Here is an 18,722-nt window from a genome sequence, read left to right on the forward strand (position 1 = left end):
TGAATAAATGAGAAAGAGAGTGAGGCAGGAAAAAAAGAAGACCAAGTAAAATATGCTTTCGTGCAGTTCACGCGTTTAATCGCATTCATAAAACTCAGTCTTACGACTTTTGAAGCATAACAAAAAAGGTTTTTAATGCGTAACTTTTGGTCCCCATACTCTGGCGTCGGGAATTCATAGGGACAGGGGAGTGAAGGGTTACGCATCAGGCGATTTAATGTGCAAAAGATTTCATAAGGCGGAATTAATGTGCAACAAACAGTGAGAAAGGCTCACTCGCCTTTAGCCAAAGGTCGTGGTCCAAAACGAAGGCGTAAAAGCAGAAGCTTCAACTCAACTCGCAGTTGAATTTCAGGTGTGCTCCTACTTTCACCTCTTCCTCCTCTTTTACTCCCTATAATTGCTAGTGACAGGCGCTTCCTGGAAATGAAAACGTTAATGAAATTACAAAGTGTGATTATTACCCTGCAGGTGCCAAAATAAATCCAGCGAGAGAAATGGCATCAAAAAAGTTATCCAAGTGTGCATTTGGGTTTCAAACTGACAGGAAATTGCTTTTGGTTCCTCGGAGCTATGCATAATATTTACTCGATAAGATATTTTAACTTAATGTTTTACAAAGGGTAGAATGATATATATTTAATTCAAATTCTTGAAATTATTGATTGTTAAACTTATATTTGTTTAATCCAAGCTGTGTACCTGCTTTAACTGGGCAATAAATAAACAAGATTTTCCTGCTGGTTGCCAAGTTTTTTTTGTGTTATTACACATTGTTTGGAATTTTTTTGCAAAATCAAACTTTTCTTTCAATTGCTAAACTATAGTGGGAATGTTTGTGTGCATTGCTATAGAAGCACATAAAATAAAACTAAACTGGAATATCATAAATATATGCCAATTGCAGCTGCAAATATTCAAAAAAAAAAAAAAGAAGGAAAATAATAAAAGCAAAAATTGTTAGCCCAAAAATCAATAATATCAATGGCAGCAGTCAGGCAATTAGCCAGAGTTAGCAAGTAGGCCTGAATCAGGCATACTATAAGCTACCAAAAGTCCTATCAATGCCCAGCAGGTGGCAAGCAAAAGGCAAAGAAAGCAAAGGCAGTTCCATTGTTTCGCTGCATCCAGCACAATGCCAGACCACTTCACCTCGAGAATCCTCTTGCTTAGCTACCAACAACAAACACACACACACACACTTACCCATTGAAATTGCATACTCAGGATACATCCGATATGAATACATATCGTTGTTTGGCCTGCGTGCTTTTCCATTAACTTTGTGGACTCAACGAAGCGCACGAAAATGTCAAAATGCACTCTCGAATTTGCAGCTCGACAACAGAACACAACAGAATGCAGCAATATTTGCCAATGTAGCACAAAATAAGCATTGTCTTTGAACATTTTTAGATTGTTCTTGATTTCAATATCACATTTATTCCAACTGCAAATTTGAAAAATATTGGCAATTATTTAAATAAATTAATTCAATTTTAACTAGTTTCCATTTGCATATTCACCGTTTAGAAATGCGTTTTTAGAGCACATTTAAAATTATTTTTTAAAAGTTTGTTCTTTGAGAAGCTTGAACTCCCTAAGGATTAAACAAGAAAATCAAAGTTGAACCAAATGCAGTTGAAATTAAAACTCGGAACTTGACACATGTCTGCATTGGCTGTTAGTTGTCTTTGTTTAGTTGTTTGCCACTTTGCAAATAAAGCAAATCAGAAATCATATTTCAAAGGCGTAAAAGAAATAGCAAACACAAAAAAGTTTAACAACAGTTTGAAAAGCTGCAGATGTTTCTTGAACGCACATCGCATCACATCTCATTTCATTTGCACTTCAGCATTTTGTTTCTCCATTGAGATTTGCACTCAAGGAGAACTGCGAGAGCAGCTTCAGCTTGATTGAAAGTAAATGTTGCTCAGATCGAAGACAGCAACAGCATCTAGCTCAAAATGTGGATGGAGATGTGAGGAGACGTTGCCTCTCCGCCAACGCGGCGTATGTGTAATATTTCAAGCAGCTGAAGGAACTCATGTCAGCATGGCAGTCTGTTTAAAAATGGCGCTCGTTAAAAGCGCAACAGCAGCTACAGACAACGACAGCAACATCGAGAAGGCAGCCACATCAAGAATTGCTGCCAGCCATTGAAAATGCACTCTGTACTATATCTGAACAAGGCAATGGGGTAGCATGCGAAGAGATTAAATAAGTAATGTGATTCACTCTTAGCCTCAAATTGCGAATCAACATAAATAAAAATACCAATTAAATTTCTACAATACTTAATCAAAAGGCATGGGATATAAAAGAGACTGATTGCAGGGTATCTATTAGTTCAGTGCTCTCCCTATTCTAACATTGTCTAAGTTGCTGCAGCTGATGTTGTTTGCCAAATTAATGAGAACATGGCACAGGCATTTCCATGTCAGCACGATAAGTCTGAGTATTTTAATACGTCGACTGTAAAGGAGTAAACAATTTGCACTTGCAAAAGCAACAACTTCGACAAAATGAAAAGAATGACAAGAATAACATGAATTTATTTTATTTATTTTTATTTTACTTATTAATCACTTTATTCATATAACAGACATGAAGATATTTTAACTATCCGTTAAAAATTGTCTGTCTACCCGACTCTCTATTATTTTTAAAATCAGAAATGTTATCCGAAGCAATTATAATGCAAGTAATTTAATATCTTCCTATATTTCTTACATCTTTTAATGGTTGATCAATTCAAATCAAATGACTGTTCAAAGTTCATAAAGTAATTTTCTGAAATCAAATACTTTTTATAATGAGGTATACTACGTTTTAAATTTGTATTTGAAAGAGATACATTGGTATTTTAAATTTTCACTTCGAGTGCTTTGGTTTTCCCTTGAGTAATTTGTTTCCTCTGTTGATGTTGTTGCTGTCATTTTGTTAATTTATTGAAAGCAGAGAAAATGCTTTGTTTGATTCAAGCAAAGAAATCTCAACGGGGCGTCGAAACCTTTTGCGAGTGGCAAGTTTAACGGCTGTTAACGCGGCAACTTCATCAACTTGGAGGCACGTGCGGGTACTTGCCACCCACGCAGAGGGGCACACTCTTTTTTTGTTCTTGAACCAGCCGCAGTTGACATTGATTTGGGTGAAAGTTTTACAGCAAGCTCAACTCTCGGATCCCCGATTCCCAATACGGGGCCCCTTTAGTGAAAATAACCCATTTATTTACTTTAAGTTTGGCGCCTGCTTTGCGCTCATTTTTATTTGGGCGACTTGGTTTATGGGTCGCAGCTTGAAATTGTTGTGAGGAAATGTGGCACACGGAGCTCCGCTGTCAAACGCTCTTGCCACTACTGCAGCGTCGGATGCAACAACAGCGGCGGCGCTTAATAAGCAGCTTACAACGTGCCTCAGTCAGTTTGTCACTCATTTTGCTTCATCATGCAGTAAGTGTGTCAATGCAACTGTCATGCCTCCCCCATTCACTGCACAGCCACACAGACACACACACACACACACACACTTTACATGCCTTCGCCCTTTGCCCTTTCCACCATCCTGGGCCATCTTCTATTTATGCTCCTGCTTAGTGCAAAACTTGTCATTTGCAATTTCAGCATCTTTTTCTGATACCCTTACAGTAAGTTTGATGAATTTCTTGTGAATTGGGTAACAGCATGTTGACTTGAACTATAGATAAAGATTTCCCCTGAACATAAGGTAGATTTTGACTCGAAGTTTAGATTTGTTTAATACAAATAAATTATTTAATGTTCTCAATTGCTGTTCAGTTTGTCTCAATTTTACAGGCAACAAAATAAAGTTAACAAAAAATTAGTAATATAAAGAGTAACATTATTTGAGAGCAAGCAGAGTATCTCTTAGTCGGTGACTCTTATCTCGTCTCGTTCGCACTAGCTTTCACCAACTTCTGACAACTCGCGCACATTTTGCATGTAAATTTGCTACACTTACTGACCTCCGCTTTCCCGTCCTTCCTCTCAACACAGAATAAGTGCAGAGCCTCGTCATGGTTTTTTTATACTCGTACTATAATACTTTTAATTTTGTTTAAAATTTAAACATTTTTAAATTGTCAGCAAAAGTTTCAGGACACAGCTGCTAAAATGCCGCCTAAATAAACAAATTAATTTGCGGGCGTCGTCAGTAATTTTTTTTTTGGTGTCTCGCTGGCAACAATTTTTTGCCTTTCTTATTTTTTGGTTGTTGAATGCCATTAAAAAGGATTATGTGCTTGAGATACTTTGCAGGCTCTTTTATTTGCTTTTTCGTCTTTTTGATAGAAATTCTGTTGTTATCCTTTTCTTTCTTTTTTAATTAAAAATTGATATGCTTTAATGTGGAAAGTAAATGATTGTAGCGCGTGCGCTTTTTCAACGATTTTATTTTCTAATTTTTTTTTAGTAATATCCTTGCATTTCTATTATATATGCACATTTATAATTTGATGTGAATGTTCAGCTGTTGTGATTTTTAAATTAAATGCAACCATCGTTTGCTGGGCCATAAACAAATTTACAATGCCGCGTTAAAAATAATAATAAAAACAGCAGGAAAAAATCAGAACGATAAAGTAGCAGAAGACGGCAGAAAGTGTGTAACAAAAGCCTAATAAAAGACCATAACAAATAACAATAGCCTGGTAGGAAAGAGCGGGGACTCTCAAAGAATCGGACGCACATGAAGGGGGAAATCCTACAAATTAAAGAAAAATATCGTATTATTTAGAAAAGTCAACAAAATACATATATCAATACAGCGTTGATGAAATTGCGATAAATCCTGTTTTAAGCTATTGATCATCTACAAAAAAACATATGACAAAATGGCAATAATATTAAAACTATTGTTAAAAAATATTTAATACAATTTCTATTGCATGTTTTATAAATATATATATATATTAAACAATTATGAGTGCATACTATTATCTGTCAAAGGAAAGTATATTTCATTCTCAATTACTCGGAACCGCAATCAAATTGCAGACTTTTGCAATATTCTTTACATTTTTTCAATAATTTGTAATTTTCCAAGTAAATTCAATATATTTAAACAAATAGTAAAAGCAGATTCCACAAAATTCACATGAGACTTTAACACAAAAATAAATACAATCGATGACCTATTTTAAAAAATTATTTTATTTTTTATTTTGTATGCTTTTTATTTGTTATTTTGTTAAGCTCCCCCCTTTAGGCAGCAGCAGCTGCTCAAATGGGATTCAGAAAAAAACAGAGGTTTAATATTTGATGAGCTGCTGTACCGCCTGCGTCTCCTCGGTTCCCCGCACCTGGAACTCCTACTGCGTCTGTCCGCCTGTGCGTGGCACGTGTCCTCGGCTGGCAACATTTTCAATTAAATTTTCACAATTTTCCGTTTGCTGAGGCCGCCTACTCAACGGCAACAGCAACGACAACGGCTTATGCGATAAATATCATGACAAATACTTCCGCTCGCTGCTTTGGCGACTCCCTTTTCCTTTTTCTTTGCTTTTTTATGGCGCACCTACTTAAACAGCTACGAATGGGAAGAGGGAAGAGTGGATAGAGGGGATAGAGGGGGTGTGGCAGGCATACAACTTCCGCTTGCCACATGGAAATGTTTGTCGTCTTTGTCGTTGTTGCAAGTGGAGCAGTCAAGCTGACGCCTCCAATTGCTGCTGGTTGTTATTCTTTTTGTTCGTGCTCTTGTTTCTTTGTATTGTTATTGTTGTTGTTGTTGTTGTTATTGTTAGCAATTAACATGTTTTCAACACTTGCCGCCAACCAGACACACACTAAAGTTGCATGTCTGCCAACTGGTCGCAATGGCATCGCCTGCAGCTTGCGGCCTGCCTCGTCTGCCACTTGACGCTGGACGCGTAAATTGCACGCACACTCACCGACAAATGCAGGCACACACACATTTATAAACAGAACAAGCTGACAACAGACTGAGGACAGACAGACAGACCATTGACGGTAACGGAAAAGGAGCATTGTCTGTCGTGCCCAAAAGCATGCAACACTAAACGCAATCGTTGTACAGTGTCACGCAATATAGTCCAAAATGTATAGGTAAGAGATAATATTAACTACTATGTTAGTAGTAAAATACAACTAATGGGCGATTACAGTCGATCACGCTCGACAGTAGGACACCCTGTGCCCAGGTACTCTGTACTGAAAGTTGATTTGCGACCGATTGCTCGGCTCCATATATCATATAGCTGCCAGTATGATATATGGAACCGAATCAAACCAAATTTGGTTAAAATGTACAAACCTACTGCAAGACATATTGTAACAGTTTGGATAAGATATTTCAAAAAACAAAAAACCTTTTCATACTAAAGGTTGATTTTTGACCGATCGGTCCTATGACAGCTATATGATATAGTCGCCCGATTTGAACAAACCTTGGCCAGGATGGACAAAACCAAGTTAAATGCATATTGTATCAGTTTGATGAAGATATCTCAAAAAAAAAAAAACAAAAAACTTTTTCATACTAAGACTTAATTTTTGATTGAGCGTCTCTATTGCAGTGGGTATAGTGGGTATTGCAGTAGTATTGCAGTGATATAGTGGGCCGATTTTAGCCAAATTTTGTCAGGATGTATATTACCAGCCCAGATGCATATTCTATCAGTTTGGTTCTTATATCTCAACAAACAAACTACTTTTCCATACTGTGACTTTATTTTCGACGTATCGTTCCTATGGCAGCTATATGATATACTTTTATATATGTATGCCACGCCCCTTCTGACTGTTACATACATTCTGCCAAACACACAAAAATACAGAGGATTCATTTGATTCAACCTTTATATACTAAAATATACAAATTAAAGAAACTGACTTTAAAACGATTTCTACAGCACTACTTAAAGTGGATCATATTTAATACTTAATATTATCAGAAAAGTTAGTCCAGGGAATAATATGGTGAGAATATTCAAAAAATTATAAAAAAAATCTAGAACTATTTCAATAAAAGTTCTTAATAGCTATACATTTTTATAAAATTGTTTATTGAATGTTATTCTTAGCGAAGATCAGAATTCATTATATTATTCAAAGTCATTATGCCTAGCACAGAAAACTATTAATATGTCTAATATTTTAAGAATAATTATAGAGTATCTAGATTTATATATTTTATTTTTAAAAAATTTAAATATATATTTTTATAAACAATACTAATTAAATATGCATATCAATTAAATGTCAACTTATAGCCGCATTAATGATAGATTAATTACAATTTCAAAGTTATCTGATTGTTTGCACCACTGTGCCGACATTTGTCACTGCCTGAAGTCGCTAAAAGTCGTTGCCACGCGCCTGTTTGACTTTGTCATTAGCAAATGCACTTGAGGCAGTGCAGCGAAAACGAAGCCAAGTGAGCACTTCGGGGATTTATGCAGGCCTTCTCTTCTTCGCTTTCCCCTCACTCTCTTCCCCTTTTCCCTCTTTTTCACTGCATTCTCTTGCTGTCGCTTTGTCCTCCCACTTCCGTTTTGTGTGCTGCCTCTTATTAAAGTTTTCGGAGCAAGCAGCCGCATTATCGCATTGTTCGTAATTATTGCCGTAGCTGTTAGGAGTCAGAGAGGGGAGAAGGCTGCAACTGAAGGCGGCAGCAACTGCTACGGCAACTTATTTACAATTTAACTGTCGCCTATTTTGATATTGAATAAATATGCAAAACTCAAGCGGCAGCTGCTACACAGCACTTCCTGCCATCCCTTAGCACTCCCTTCCCTTGCCCCTCCTACCCGATTTGCCCGCCAGTACAAATGCAATTGCACAATTTTCAATTGTGCGCAAAATGTTGCCCAAAATTCAACATAAATTGTTTTGGCAACAATTCAAGAAAGCGGCAAAGCAACTGGATTGGCTGACAGGCCAAGAAGACGAATCTTCTTCTCTGCCAAAACCGGAAGCCATCTTAACGGATGAGCTGCCCTCCAGCCACTCCTCCAGCTAATTGGGAGTACTCTGACAATTTGAGGAGGAATTACACTTGCCCAAATTTCTCGGCATTTAACCAACAATGAATTGCTAGATGTTTATCATTATCAACTTTTAAATTTATCAATTTTACTCTTTTTTTTTTGGTATTTGCGTTTCATTCTTTATGAACTTAAAAACACATTTAAAGGGTATAATAAACTTGCAGTAAACGATATATTTTGCTTATAAAATCTGCATCTTTAGTACATAATTCATCTTCATTTATTAATAAATATTATAAGTTACGAGAAGCAAATAATAATATTTGTGTTCTTCAGAATTATAAATGCAACAATTCTACTTTCGTAAGAACTTCACAAAAAAAATGTATTATACTTTTTGGGGCAGCAAAAATAATGCTAAAATTCAGGTAAATTTGATACTGATGTAAGATGTAACAATTACTTTGAGCACATTTTATATAGAGTATTTTAAAGTAAACATTCTCCAGAGTTCATTTCATGCAGATGCTTTTATTAGTTATCGACCTGGTTGTCGAGCTCCCTCAAAATGCTTCAGTTTGCCATCGCAAGAATGTGTCGCTTTACAGGACAAAATCAAGCTGTATTTATTTTTTAAAATTCCTCAACATTCTCCACATCCACCTTTAAGAATTTGCCGTGTTCTGTGTACATTGTCAAGCCTGAATTTTCTAAAGAATTTCCCTGAGCCTTATTACCCATGCCATTTGTCAGGTAGGCCTTCGTCCAGAGCGGTCTTAGCGCACTTGGTGCTTGCCCCGTGACCCGGGGCACTTACAGGACAGCAAGCTGTGTAACAGGTTGCAAGCACATCACACAGGAGATTAGGCAGTCAGAGAAGAGTAGCAGCTGCTGCTGCTGCTGCTATAAGTAGAGGAGCCTTACCCTTTTGGGCCTCCATTTTGTAAGCCATGTCAGGCAGGTGAAGGAACAAGCGGACAGACTGACGGACGACGGGGCTTAAGTCCTCCTGCTGCTTCAGCTCTCAGCTCGCAGCTCTTGAGCTCTGCCAAAAAGGTATGCCACGCCCCGTAAAAGGAACGCCTGTTGGCACCATTGTACTTTGGAAAAAAGCAAATATTTGTATTTCTGCTTGAATGCTTGAACGATTGAACTAAGAGCGAAATTTGAACTGTAGCAAATCACACGCGTTTGATTGATTGATGATTTGGCAAAAAGGTTACCCACCTACAACCTGTTCCTTTGTCCCTCCCTTTTTCACAATCTATACATTTAATATTTAACCAAAAAAAAATAAAGAAAAGTAAAAAGAAATATCAAAAAGCAGAGACGAACAAAGCTGATCCCCTATTGTTACGCCTCCAGAGCACAGTTCACATTAATATGCATTGCTGATAAGGAAAAGGCATGTCCAAAATATATGCCTTTCTTACTCTAACTTCTATCTCTGCCTCTCTTTGAGTCTATCAATCTATCTTTGAATCCATCTAGCGCTCTAGCAAATCAAACAAACGCAATAAATCAAGGCAAACGAAATGAATTTTGATTGTCATTGATTTATGTGCGTTGCAATTGAAGGCAACTAACTTTTGGAGGCGCAGACCACGCCCACAGCTCACACAATAATGCGATAGATAATCATGACAAGTGGAATATTAACATTCCCATCTGAACTGAGGCACTGTTTGCAATTTCATCCAAAATGAAGTAATTCAATTCAAGGGTCATCAAAATTTCAATTACTTCAAACTCAATTGTGTTCCAAAACACTGCTTATTTTCAACTAGTAACTAAATTCGCTACCAAGAAAATTTTTTAGCAATAAAAGTAAAGCAAGCCAAGTTACAGTTATATTGAAACACATTTCTAAAGGGAAAAAATTCTACAAATAAAAACTATTTCATCGTGCACATTTCATTTTACGTTTAAATGTATTTTCCACATTCCTTCAACCCCATTTTGTGGATAAAGAAATTTTCATTAAATTGCATTCCATTTAAGGATCAAAAGTACAAAACTTGTTGCCTGCTTTTAGGCGTAGGCATAATTTGCATAACATTTACGCGTGGAATGCGCGTTGTTGCCACTTGGCACTTTCAACTTGCCACTTCTCCTGTTCCTACTAATTGTTAAAGCATTCTACTACAATAAAACAAATGCTGAAGCCAGATGTCCGCGGCGCTTATTTACTGCGTCAATGCGTCAGTTCGTCAAGTTTTCAAGTGAAAATTTCATTTGTAATTATGATTATTGTTGTTGTTGTTGGCAAGTCGTCAACGTTTGCTGCTGCTCATTGCGCCCTACGTGACCCAACAAAATGAACGCTTTGGGTGGTAAGGGGGCGTGTCAATATACATGTATATAAATTAAAAGCCTTGAACTTTAAGTGTTGCCAAGTCAAGTCAAGACAAGTCAGTCGAAAGGCAACTGCTTCAACCAATTTAATAGTGGCACCGGTTACATGGCGTATGAGCGATATTAATTTCATGCTGAGGCATGTCCACACACCTTCGCTCTCTCTCACACACACCTAATTGTGGTATGTGTGTGTAAGTGTATGTTTTCAAGTAGTTATGCAAATGTTAAGCACACAGACGACTTTTGACCTGAAAAAGTCAATTCGAAAAGTGCAAATGCCCGCACAAATACTTAAACTCAACAACAAACGCTCGACTTTCTTATATGTTATGCTGAATGTCTGAACAATATTGGCGCACTATTGAAGCAACTACAGGGCAAAATTGTCAATTTGTTTTTTTTTTATTTATTTGATAGTATGATGAGAATAAAGTATCTGCAAAATTCAATTAAACTTACTTAAACTTATTTAACTTACCTCACTTAAAAGACTGAGTTTACTTTTCCTTATTTAACAACTTTCCATGGTTTTCATATCTTCATGTTATGCTTACCTCTAATCATCAATGTTTCCACCATTTTTGTCGGGTGTAATGATCTCGATCTTCATCAAATTCAATTGGCCACGTTTGTGGGGTGGACTGGTCGCCGTGACTACAGCTACCATCATACCACAACGAAAAGGAATATCGAATTGTGAGAACTGTATACTTAATTAAGAGCACGCCCACATAGAGAACGAGAGAGGAAGAGAGTGAGGAAGAGAAAGAGATGAAGAGTTGGAGGCTAAGAGTTGATTTTGTTTGATTTACGCGCCAGAAGCACTCATCAAAGCTGTAATTATGTAGATTCAGCTGTATATAAGTAAGTATTTATACGAGTACATGTACATATGTGTGCTTACTTCTATGCATGTGTACAGAGGTCAAAGGCATCGTGTGGGCACCACAATCAGCTGCTGACAAAGTTGACCAGCTGCCGCTGATTACCCACCAAACGCACAGACTGCAAAAAGAACTAGAGATGAGGGAATGGGTGCAGGAAAAAAGGACACAATCCCTGGTATTTCATGGCTCATTAGGCATGCACATACGCTTGCACCCCTATCCTGTTCCTGCCTCTCCCCCAACCTTCACCCCACACAATTGCTGTTGCTCTCTTCGAAGCAAATTCAATTTTCTACGACGCCGATTTGGTTTCCGCACGTCTTGAGCTATCGTCGTTGGGCTCCCAGTTGCTGCCATGAATATAGTTAAGGCCAACTGTCTGACGGTCTGTCCGGCAGTCTATATCTGTCCGTCTGGCACTCTGTCTACTACTCGATACCGATGGCGTAGAAAAATAAATGATAAAAATCTGTGTGCGCAGCTCATGAATTACAAATCGCATAAAGGATTTGCCACTGGCTCGAGACGAAGACGCCTCTCGAGCAGCACATTGCACCTTGTTTGTTCTAGAGAAGAACAGCAACAGCGAGAGGTGAAAGGAGCGAGAGCCAGAGAGAGGGAAAGAGGACAACAGCATGCAGCGCACTTGAAAAAGTCACTGCAACTGCTTCAATGATTATTAAAATGCATTCCAAGACTTTGTTTATATTGCAGAATAAGTAGAAGCAGCAATTTTCAATTGAGTGCTTGTAATTCACAAGTAGTTAAAGCGACAAACAACTTAAGTAAAGACGACACATTTGATATTACATTTTTTTATAAAATGTAGAATTTGTCAGCTGCTTTTATTATGACTAGTCCATTATTCGATTATTTTTCTTCTTTTTTTCATCTATAGTTCATATTTTGTTATCTTTACAGTTAGCGCTATAGTTAGTTACAGTAAAATTACATTTAAAATTACATGTACCTTATAAGATAATTATTCTTTTAATTAATTATATACAATTGTATTCCCCATTTTCGTGTTTTTTTTTTTGCTCTGCATTGCAGTGTGTGTAAGAGAAAAAGTTTGCATTGTAGAAAAAATTATTATCACCATTATCTCTGCATTTTTTTTTGTTAATCGCTTAAGTTCATTAGTCGAAATTGAAATTCTCGTTGAATTTTGTGTGTACATTTTCATTTTCAATAAATTGTAGTATGCCTTTTAGGAAAATAGCCATTCTAACACTCTAAGTAGATTAGTTATTTTCAGATTTTACAATAGATTATTGTTCTAAGTATTGTTTTATGCATCTTATTGGTTTTTCTCTTCGATCTTAATAGATATTACGAATAAGTTAAGATATAATGTGGAATAAGTTTTGAGGACAAATCTAAAGTTAAAGGCAGGCGGGCGTTAAGAGAAAACAATTTATAGATTCAAATTCTTCTTGTGATTTATTCTTGAGGGTGTAATGAACATCCATCTTTGGGATAATAGTATAAAAAAGCATTTCGGCAGTCGTTTTGGTTAGTATATAAGAAACATTATAAACTACACTCTTATATATGGCAAGTAAAACTTTAATATCTATTATGAGCACAATTCAAACTTTGTCGGGGTGTGTGATGGTTCTCAAATCCTTGAATTCTAAAAACTGTGCTCATAAAATATGCTAAGGCCACATTTAATTTTATATTTTTTAATTAACAGGCCCATTCCAGCTTAGGCTTTCGTCTGAATTTCCCTAAATTTTGAATGATCCCAAGGAATTTAACGAAAAATGATTCAATTAAATCCACACTTTTCGGTGAAATTGAAGCGAAAGCGGAGTTGGGAACAGGACCTGTCTATCTCTAAATGCTATAAAAACATTTCAACTTGAGCTTCTTCAATAGAATTACGAATAACGATAGAATAATATGATTGAGGTGGATAAGGCGTAGAGCGCAAAATTTAATGAAGCGACAATTATTTATATTTTTGTGTACACATCAATAATAGCAATTGAGAAAAATTAAGGAAAAGCAGCGCGGGAATTTTGCCGCACAGCGTAAATAAACTTAATGAATCATTATTTAATATAAAACTCAAAGATAAACAGACTGAGAGAAAGGTACACGAAATGCAAACAAAAGACATGAAAGATAATCAAAATGAAAATTACAAAGAGAGCAAGAGGTTACAAGTATTATTGTGAGGTAAATAAAAATAAAGATAAATGCGAGATGCGGGAGATTATTAGAGTGATAATTATTATAAAATGATTATTGAGAAAGGTTTATTAGCCAAATGTTGACTAACCAAAAATCAACATAAGCGTAAATGTAGCTTGGCTTTATTATTAACATACTTAGTTACATATATACAGCCCACAATGATACATGAACCTGACGGAACAAAAAATGTCAACACAATATCGACAGAGTCGAGGAGGAAAAAGGGAGTGTAAAGTTGTGAGTTTCACATCCAGTCCGAGTTTTCAGTCGCATTATCACGCCACGATGGCGGCCATTGTTGACGGTTGATGCGACAAGGCGTCCGCCGTGTGATGATGAGGTTGAGAATGGGATTTCGAGTGGGATTGGGGCTGGGAATGGAACTGAGAATGTTGATGATGATGGGAAATGTGATGGACCGGAAAACTCCACAGTGCAAAAGGCATCTGCTGTTGCACCAACAAAAGCAGTCGGCGTAATTTGTTGGTCGTTGTTGTTGCTGTCATCCTGCTCGTTGTTGCAGTTTTTGTAGTTGTTGATATTGTCGTTGCTTTTGCTTTTGGCGTTGCCGTTGTTTCACTTGCAATTCCCATTGCAGCAGCATCGCATGCCACCATCTCCTGCTTGGCGCATCGCATCTGCAGCAGCTGCAGCTCGCCGCGTCGTCATTCATCCCAGAGGCACTGTTGTTTCTGCCGCACATAATAGGTGAACTGTGTACACTTGCGGCAGGTCTTGATGCCACAACGATAATTCGTCTGCTGTTGCTGCTGTGCCCCGGACGTGTCACCCCCGTTGCTCGCACTCTTTCCCTTGCAGTACTTCAGTCCACACGGATACCAGCCGATGCAGGTTTCCAGGTTGCAGAGACACGGCGCCCACAGGCTGCTCACTTCGTTACAGCGCGTCGAGAGCGCATCAGGAAATTTTTGGGTTGCTGCCTCCAGGCTCGAAATCGAGGAGCCTAACCATGCAACAGTGCCCGCAACGCGCAACGTTCAACAAAAGTCGACAGATCATAAAAAAAAAAGCGGAGAAAAAAGACAAAATAAAATAAAAACAGAACAACAAATATTTGAGTAAAAGTTGCTTTACAATTAACAGCAATACAATATTCTGTTAGATTTGACTAAACCCGTCACAAGAACGAGAAGAAATATCGGGAAGGGAATCAGAGAAGGTCCTTAAAGCCAACAACAGTGATTAAATTGGTTTTTATCAAATTAAATGTGCTCATAATTATGCTTAGAACTGACCAGACTATTAAGAACATCAGTAATATCTTAATGTTTAATTCAACTTAGTTTTTAATAGAATGGAAGCTTTTTTATTAAAGCTTTTTTAATCAGATCTAAGCTCAGCAACTACCACAAAAGCAAGTTTAAACTGTTTGTACCTTTCTATTTATACTTCATTTATCATTTAATTGAATCATTGAAAGATTTAAGTTATAGAAGCTCTTAAACCTAAGGTTAGTAATGAACTCTAAAGAACTTTTGAATATGAAATAAGTTAAACAACGAACAAACTAAATATTCATTGTACAATTCAATGTTACATTGAACCTAAATTCGGAACATTCAAGGAGCACCAAAAATAAAAATATTTGAACAAATCTGCATAGAAACTTCCTCCAATTTTCTACTATAACGTTGACTTGTTCCATCCTTGTGCTTGGCCAGTTTAAATCAATTAGATATAAGTACTCCAGCTGTGCTAACTCACCTGGCAGTTCCGCCCAAGCCTTGAGATCCACGTCACGCACATAGGTGGCATCTGTGGCCTCGGCACAGAGGGATTGCAGATGCCGTGTGATGGGCAGCGAGCGATTCAGTTGAACCCAGCTACTCATGGTGTACGTCTCGCGTCCCTTGTCCTCCTCTGGGGTGCGAATTGTGTGGGGATTCTTTTGCCGCAGCTTGGCCATCGCATCCGAGGATATAAAGTCGCCTTTGTTGAACTTTGTGGCAAAGCACATGACTTGATACTGACTCTGGCCGCGCTCCTCCTCGCCCAGCACCAAGGCCTTTAGTATTTGCACCTCCTGCAAAAAGAATTATTTTTATTTATTTATTTTGTTTTTTTTACCGATGATTGCAATTGTATTGTTGCATTTCCATTTCAATGCCTACTCACATTGCGAAAGTCGATGAGCTGCGTGATAAGGGTGCCGTCGGTTTTCTGAAACTCCAGGGTAATCAAGTCCTCGCCAATGTTGGAAGTAATGCTCTCCTGTATCACTTCGCCGCCCTGAAACAGATGCAACAAGTGTAAGAAACTCGAGTGAATTCGTTATTCTTCCTCTCGCCTTGCAACCCAAAGGACGTACTAAAATATTAATAGAGGCGGCAACAATGGAAACCCAAGACGCAGCTAGGACGCAAATTAACTATGACAGCCTCAGGATCTTAGGACGAGGAGCAGGACGGACAGGAATAGGACAGGGACAGCGCGACACGGCCATGAACCAAATTAGAGTCAAGAGAGTTGAGCAGAAAAAATATAAGTATATAGTATATAGCGAAATTGTCAAAGCAAAAGCCAAAGTAAAATGCAAAAAAAGAAAAGGTAAAAACAAGACGAGGGATTGTGAATTTGAGTTTGTCTCCATAAGTAGTTCAACAACATGACTAGTAGAAAGAACAACTGAATGGCCCCAACATGTGGGAAATTTGTGCACCCAGCTGAAATGTTGGGGTATGAGAAATGTACTGAAATTAGCATACACTTTGAGTTTTATGTTTCATAGAAGAAATCTCAAAGCAACAAGGAAATTTTCTCTCAGAGAAAATTACAATTAGTTAAGTAATTGTTTTGACAAACTGAAAATATAACACTACTTTTTTTCTCTTTTTTACTATAGTTGCTTATAGATTTTAGAACAAGTTAATAAAAACTATATAGAGATCCTTTAATAAATCTAGTTTTTTTAAAGTTTAATAAATGAATAAGAAACAAGACAACATTTTTAATTTTTTAATCATGTTATGTCCAATTTGGTAATTTCCAGTCAAGGTTTCACTTAACCAACTGAAAGATAGTCCGATGTAAAATATATAAAAAATAATCCTTAGTATATAATGAACTATCATTTTATATTTGACTGAACTATAACAAAACGAACCTTAGTTAAGTGTTCTTTTATGATAAATTACCATTTCCTTAAAAAATTAAATACCCCAGCAAAATAATGATAATTTGACCTTACAAAGCAATGCAAAAATTATGTACAATCACCCTCTTTATTATCTTTCCTTTTAAACTACTGAAAATACACTATCTTGCGATTTTAAGCTAATTGCATCTCATGCCATTTCTTTGCCCAGAATTAATTATTGGAAAGTTCATTCATTTGATGCCGAAGGTCGAAAAGTTCTGCTGGGTTCACGTGTACACATGCATACAAATGTAAATATATGTGTATGTGTGCATGCTTTGTTTGTGTGTGCGCCGTCTTTGTGTGTTTGAACGAAGCTAACGTAAACAAAGCTCACGATGAGAGCAACAGCGACGTCAGCAGCGACGCCGACAGCATCAGACATTTTGGGGCCAGGGACAGCAATGGCAAAGGATGTCACATGTAAACAAACACACACACACACACATAAATACACACGGATACACTCACTCGACAGCGAGTTTTTGGCAAAGGTAATATAAAATTTATAGAAAAGCCAAAACAAATGTCAATATTATGATTACATGTAAGCCACGTGCATAGTAAAACACCAAACAACAAAGCAAATACTTAGCGGAAAGAAAAAGTAAAAACCGTTAAAGTGACTTGCAGAACTATCAGATATAATTTGACATCACATATGTACATACATGAATAAGTTCTAGGACAGTGGGCAACAATTAAATGATTTAATTAGTTTATTAACACAAAGAAAAAAGTAATTGCAGTTGATGCATAATAACAAATGTTTACAGCGCTCTTTTTCTCTCTCTCTCTGTCTCTCTTTGTTGCACAGCACTCTCTTGTTTTGACACGCTCAATTTCGAAATTGATGTTCGAAAAGCAGCGACACCGACAAAGCAAAGGCAGCGGCTAAAAGCAGCGCAGTCACCGTCAATGACGACAAAAAGGCCATTTTTGACACTCGCAATATGTTTGAAATGTGAATTCAAGACCAAAACGCACCTGATTTTGCACATTTATAAGCAGCTGGGCGTCACTGTTATTTGCACTGAGCAACAAATTGCATAGCATGAACCACAGGAAGCCACGACTGTGTTTGAAGAAATGATAACAACTGACCGAACGTCTGCCGCAGCGTCGACGTCCCGATAGTCGGCATTTATTTAACACTTGGCGATGCGCAAATTGCCATTTCGATTGTTTGAACGGCCGGTTTTTAGGCTTCTTTGAGTCTAATATCATTTCGACTGTTTACACTGCAACGCCACACTGCACTTATGCTTACACAAACATAAGCACTTGATACGATTTCACGTTGTTTGCGTTGGAAAAATACGCGAGCTATTAATTGATGCGTCCGCGACGCACGTCCGCTCGCTTCAAAAGTTTGACGCAAAATAACAACAACAGTTAACATTAACAGAGCACAAATCTAAGCAGAACAGTGTACGTTAACATCAGTGTTGGGAAATCGAAAATCTGTTAGGTCTAGCTATTTTCGAATGTTATAGCTGTGGTAATTATCGCAACAACAATTACTGCAATTTAAATAAATGTAAATCTGTAATTTGATTTCATAATTAACTAAGCTTTTAATTCAATTACCTCCAAATTTCAACTTCTTTCAATCACTGTTGCCAACTTAGCTATTTTATAGCTAGTTCTGGCTATTTTCAGGGTTCGCTTGGTCGAAAAATTTCAAAATTGCTACCAGCTTAAAATCTGGCTATTTTAAACATATTTTCAGCTAAGTTTTGCTGTTAATATTTTTGATAAAACCACAAAAACAAATTTAGATGATTCCCAGCCAGAAACAGTTATTGTTCCACCTGTAAACTTGGCAGCACTGGTATGGAAGCCCTGTTTAGGCCCAAAGGTTGCCACCCTGCAAAATATTCTCATCTGGCAGTATGTACCATTTTAGGTCAAACGTCAAAATTGGTAACCACCTTCTATTGACAATTTCTTAATTTGTAACTTGAACTTTAAACCGTCATTAAAATGTTTTCTCTTATTTTGAATTTTTAATTTTAATCGGATTATTAATATATTTTACAGTTATTGCATTTTGAAACTTGCAATACCTAAAATTTACATTTACATTACCGATAGAAATAACAAATTATCATTTTACCACCACACTCTTAATCAACAGCTGAGA

The 18,722-nt window shown here is 37.1% G+C and overlaps 1 protein-coding gene across 1 annotated transcript; it reads right to left on the reverse strand.

Annotated features, from left to right (window-relative positions):
- Window positions 1-12,031: 12,031 nt before the first annotated feature.
- On the reverse strand, window positions 12,032-17,954 carry LOC117781502 (out at first protein). The gene is given in 4 exon segments (XM_034618273.1): window positions 12,032-14,383; window positions 15,145-15,463; window positions 15,556-15,669; window positions 17,564-17,954. Coding segments are annotated over 4 exon segments (1,362 nt in total). The 5' UTR covers window positions 17,804-17,954; the 3' UTR covers window positions 12,032-13,694.
- Window positions 17,955-18,722: the final 768 nt, after the last annotated feature.

This window comes from Drosophila innubila (assembly GCF_004354385.1).
Source record: "Drosophila innubila isolate TH190305 chromosome 2L unlocalized genomic scaffold, UK_Dinn_1.0 4_B_2L, whole genome shotgun sequence".
NCBI classification, from domain to species: domain Eukaryota; kingdom Metazoa; phylum Arthropoda; class Insecta; order Diptera; family Drosophilidae; genus Drosophila; species Drosophila innubila.